The 4,120-nt window shown below is 40.3% G+C and overlaps 1 protein-coding gene across 5 annotated transcripts in view; it reads right to left on the bottom strand.

Annotated features, from left to right (window-relative positions):
- Positions 1–717: 717 nt before the first annotated feature.
- Positions 718–4,120, bottom strand: part of LOC118325773 (transforming acidic coiled-coil-containing protein 1-like) — a 22,056-nt gene continuing 18,653 nt past the window's right edge. For all 5 annotated transcript variants that reach the window (XM_035658585.1, XM_035658584.1, XM_035658586.1 and 2 more), the window contains exons 9-13: positions 3,981–4,024; positions 3,578–3,738; positions 2,893–2,999; positions 2,651–2,771; positions 718–2,550 (exon numbers count right to left, since the gene is read on the bottom strand). In XM_035658585.1, coding sequence (XP_035514478.1) covers positions 2,482–2,550; positions 2,651–2,771; positions 2,893–2,999; positions 3,578–3,738; positions 3,981–4,024 — 502 coding nt within the window. In that variant the 3' untranslated portion in view covers positions 718–2,481. The remainder of the gene's footprint in view (positions 2,551–2,650; positions 2,772–2,892; positions 3,000–3,577; positions 3,739–3,980; positions 4,025–4,120) is intronic.

The raw sequence follows: 4,120 nt of genomic DNA, 5'->3' as shown, positions 1-4,120 counted from the left end.
TGAGCTTCTAATCAACTACATCCTTCCTAAATCCAGTGTTGGTATCAGTGTTGTAGAACACTTACTGTGGCAGGCCAGAGAGATGAGCAGCAGCAGGGCGAGAGCAGTCTTCATGGCAGCAGGCTGATGGGTCACTCTCTTCAAGAGTCCAGAGAAAGAGTGGATGAGCAGAGAAGAGGCTCTGATGGAGGGGACACCGGAGGTTGAGGTGGTGGAGGAGGAGGGAGATTAGACATGGGAAGGTGTCTGAGGGCATTAAGGTCTTATCTCTGTAATCTCCATCTATGCTGCACAGCCAGCACCCTGTGGTAATGAACTTAACCAAGCGAGTTTTAACAGGAAGACAGTTACAGTTCAGTGTTATAAAGCTATCAGTGTTGAGATTAATGGTATTTTGAGGTCAGTTGTTGAGAGTGTTGGTGTTACAACTGTTTCTGTAACTACTGACAGTGTGGATGCTGAACCAAGCTGAAGCTGCCGAAGAAGCTAAAGGTCATTATTCACTCACGTCATCACCTCAGCTAGGGTGTGTGTGTGTTCGCTGGAAAGTCTGATGTAAGATGTAAGCAACGTGCATCATTACCAGCTGAGGCCATGACACACATACTGACAAACATAACACACTGACACACACAATGTGAGTTGTCATACTTTTCCGCTGTGAGTCTGTGTGAAAGTAATCGCAAACAACAAAAATAAATCAAAGAAAGAGCTACATTAGAGCAAATTATATTTACGTTTATTCAGGCAAATGTACACTCAAGTCCTCAATGTGTCAACACAAGTGTGAGATCGCCAATTCTAATTCACAAATACAAACATTAATTATTATTAAAGAAATTACATCAGAATGGCACGAATATAAACTGTGGCACGCAAATGGGTTTGTGTCAGAACTGGCTTTACGAGGTGGTAAAGAGACAGAGTATCAGACATCAAGACTTAATGAGTATTGAAAACTGTACAGAACCAAAAGTCCTGATCTTATTTCAGTTTCTTTGACGAAATATGGACTCCATATTCACAATACTGTATTATATTGAGCCAAATAGTATTTTATGTTGAGCCTTCAATAAACATTGATGTTGCAGAGAAATTGTTTATACGTTTTTATTATTCAGAACCAATACTTAATTAATTACATATTGGTACCGGTTCTGAACTATTTTCACTGATACTCACTGATACTTAGTTACAGCCTCCTGAACCATTACTAAAACACTGCCGGACCCGACTAGTTTTATGGTGTGTGAAGAAAACAATGAGAAATATGGAGCTGTGAAAATAAACATGCAAAAAAACAGATTCATCTGTTGAATAACTAGTGCAGAGCTGTAAATACTAACATCTTCGTTACACGTAAGCAACAGACAGAACCACTTACAAAACTGTCAAACTTAGTTTCCAAAAAGGTCAATGTGATTTACTGGTAACTTAATCTGTGACACAGTGATGGTTTTAAAAAAAAAAAACAACAACTCATTGTTGACATGCTGCAGCACTTGCTAATCTCATAATAGTTTTAAACATCTAAAACCAAAATATGTTGGAACTTGTTCCAGTTGTTCAGGTATCTTAACACAAGATAGTGAACGTACAGCAGTGGAGTAGATTTTGCTCTCTTTACACTTTAGGATAAACTTCTCTCTTTACTGACTTTCTGGATCAGACAAAACAAAGCCACAACGTTTATATAATCACAGGAAAGTCTAAGATTGTCAGGCTATTATATTACTCTGTGACTGACTCTCTGTGTTGTAGTGTTACCCAGGTAAAGCTAATGTTGTGAATTACTTACTGACTTGTCACTCCTGAATGAACCAAGGCCTCTGAGGACTACTGTATTTCTTCAAACGATCCTAAATCCTTTCCTTCAGTTCTTGTGCAGCTTGACTTTAACCCTGACCTAATTCGGCCCCACACAATACCCCTGAGCTTTGCTCTTTCAGAGTAAAATCCCTATTTACTTTATAGAAAAATACATTTTATGTATTGTTGCTTTAATATAAAACGATCCTTGTCGAAGCCCATTGAAATATACTATATGCCTTAATGTAACTAAAACAAACCCCAGCCTGCATGATGTCATCCTGTTGGGGGTTGCTGGGAATTTAGCTGTTAAGCTGCTGGGAATTTAAGTTGAGTCACAAGCAGGTTGTTGTTGTTCACTGGCATGATGGACGAAAGCACAAGGGGCCCATATGGCCATATAATGGGCAGAAATGCAAACAAAACAATGTGACCACATACATTATACAGATTCCCAACTCAAACAATAGTTAGCATGTACAGAACCGTCTTGATTCTGTTCACAAGTAGTGCAATTGTAGTATACACAAAGTTACTTTAGACATCTGTACATAAGCAGTCTCTTTGTTGCAGGGCTGGCAGAGGGCATGAGAGCTGCTTCTTGGCTGGGGGCATGCACAGGGCATCACAGGACCGGAGGGACGGTAGTGGCTGATTCACAGGGAGTGTCTCTCAGTCTATTTTTCCCATTTTGGCAATCAGCTCATCGCAGATCTTGGTGAGTTCCTCGATCTCTTGATTCTATGACAACACAACAAAAGGATAAATAAGCAAATTTAATACATCGCTATATACTGAATTAGTGCCGGGAGATAGAAGAGAAGAGGAGGATGCCTGTTACCTTCTGCTGCAGAGCTTGTTCCAGAGACTCATTCTTCATCTGCTCCTTCCTCAAACTGGCAGTCATCGCCATGTTCTCTGAGCTCGCCTTTGTACGCACTTGAGCGATCTCCTCATTGGCTCTGGGAGATACATGGAATGAGAGAAATCGTTTTATATTTCTTATATCAAACCTGTAATAGAACTTAATTTGTTATAACCGACTTGACGGGACAACTGGATTTTCCTTCAGTCTCTACGTACTTGTCTAGTTTCTCCTCAGCATGGAGTTTAAGTGTCTGGTATCTCTGCTCCTCCTGTTTGACTCTGGCCAGATACTCCTGAGCACACTTCTTCAGCACCTCTTCATTCTGTACGAGGAAACAAAGAACAACCACAGTGTTATATATCTATCACCTAACACAGGGAGAAAGCAGTTACCATTGTACATTCTGTGCCCTTATACTTTTCTTCTCAAGTAAAATTATGCACTTGAGTCTTGACCCATGCTTATTCTTTTATATAATATTTTTTAAACACTGTAGGCTCTTTCTGAATTCCTGAAGTTGCACACATTTACTCCAGGAAGCTGCATAGTTTAACCACCACAGCCTTTTGTCCGCCCATAAGCAGCTGCTCTAAATCTGCTTAGAGTCAACTTGGGGTCAAGATCTGACTTTAATTGTGGGCTTTTTCTGCTGCAGTTGTTTAATAAGAGCACCATTTTTCACTGAGTTGAGGGACAGATATTTCTAGTGACCTTCTATGTAAACTCCTGCTTGTCTCACCTCTAGCCGACTACTGCCCCTAATTACAGAATACCCTCCAACCATATTCTGATCTTAATCCTCTTACACCCTTCCAATATGTGGTATAACTAACAGCTGATCACCTCAGCACTTGAACAGACGCCTTCTTTAATCCATGAATTTGTCTTATGACCCCTTACTTTCTTAAAGCCCTCCAGGGTACTCTTCATATTCTCATAACGCCGAAAAACGTCTGAGAGAGAGCGCTCCACAGAGTTCAGATCTGCCAGGGCGGCTTCCTTCTCCATCGTCACAGCATGCAAAGCCTTCTGGGAACTCTGGTTGTTGCGCTGCTCGTCCTCTGAAAAGAGTGAAGAAGAAGAAGACATTATTGTGGAGTGCTGAACAACTTCTTTCTCACTTGGCTAATAGTGATTGCATAACACATTGCATTTACCACAAAAATACATGAAGTGAAATGTGTGTTTTCCAACCGTAAAAATAATTACAACAAGCAGTAGGTAAGGGTTACATCTGTTCTGTGCCCCTGAACACACAGTTCAAATGTTCTAGTAGATTTTATCTTTGAACATTTCTACTCACCGATCATCTGAGCGATTGTCTTTTCATATTCTGCAACAATCTTCCTGTAATAAGACAGAACATATGATATTCCTTAACTATGACAGACTGGCGGGTCTTAAAGATAACATTTACGTCGTTGTACTTCCAATACAGTTTAA

Source organism: Morone saxatilis, unplaced genomic scaffold (genome assembly GCF_004916995.1).
Source record: "Morone saxatilis isolate NCDOM2014 unplaced genomic scaffold, NCSU_SB_2.0 Contig16, whole genome shotgun sequence".
NCBI classification, from domain to species: domain Eukaryota; kingdom Metazoa; phylum Chordata; class Actinopteri; family Moronidae; genus Morone; species Morone saxatilis.
The sequence above is the reverse complement of the archived record's forward strand: the minus strand, read 5'-3'. Positions and strand labels throughout refer to the sequence as shown.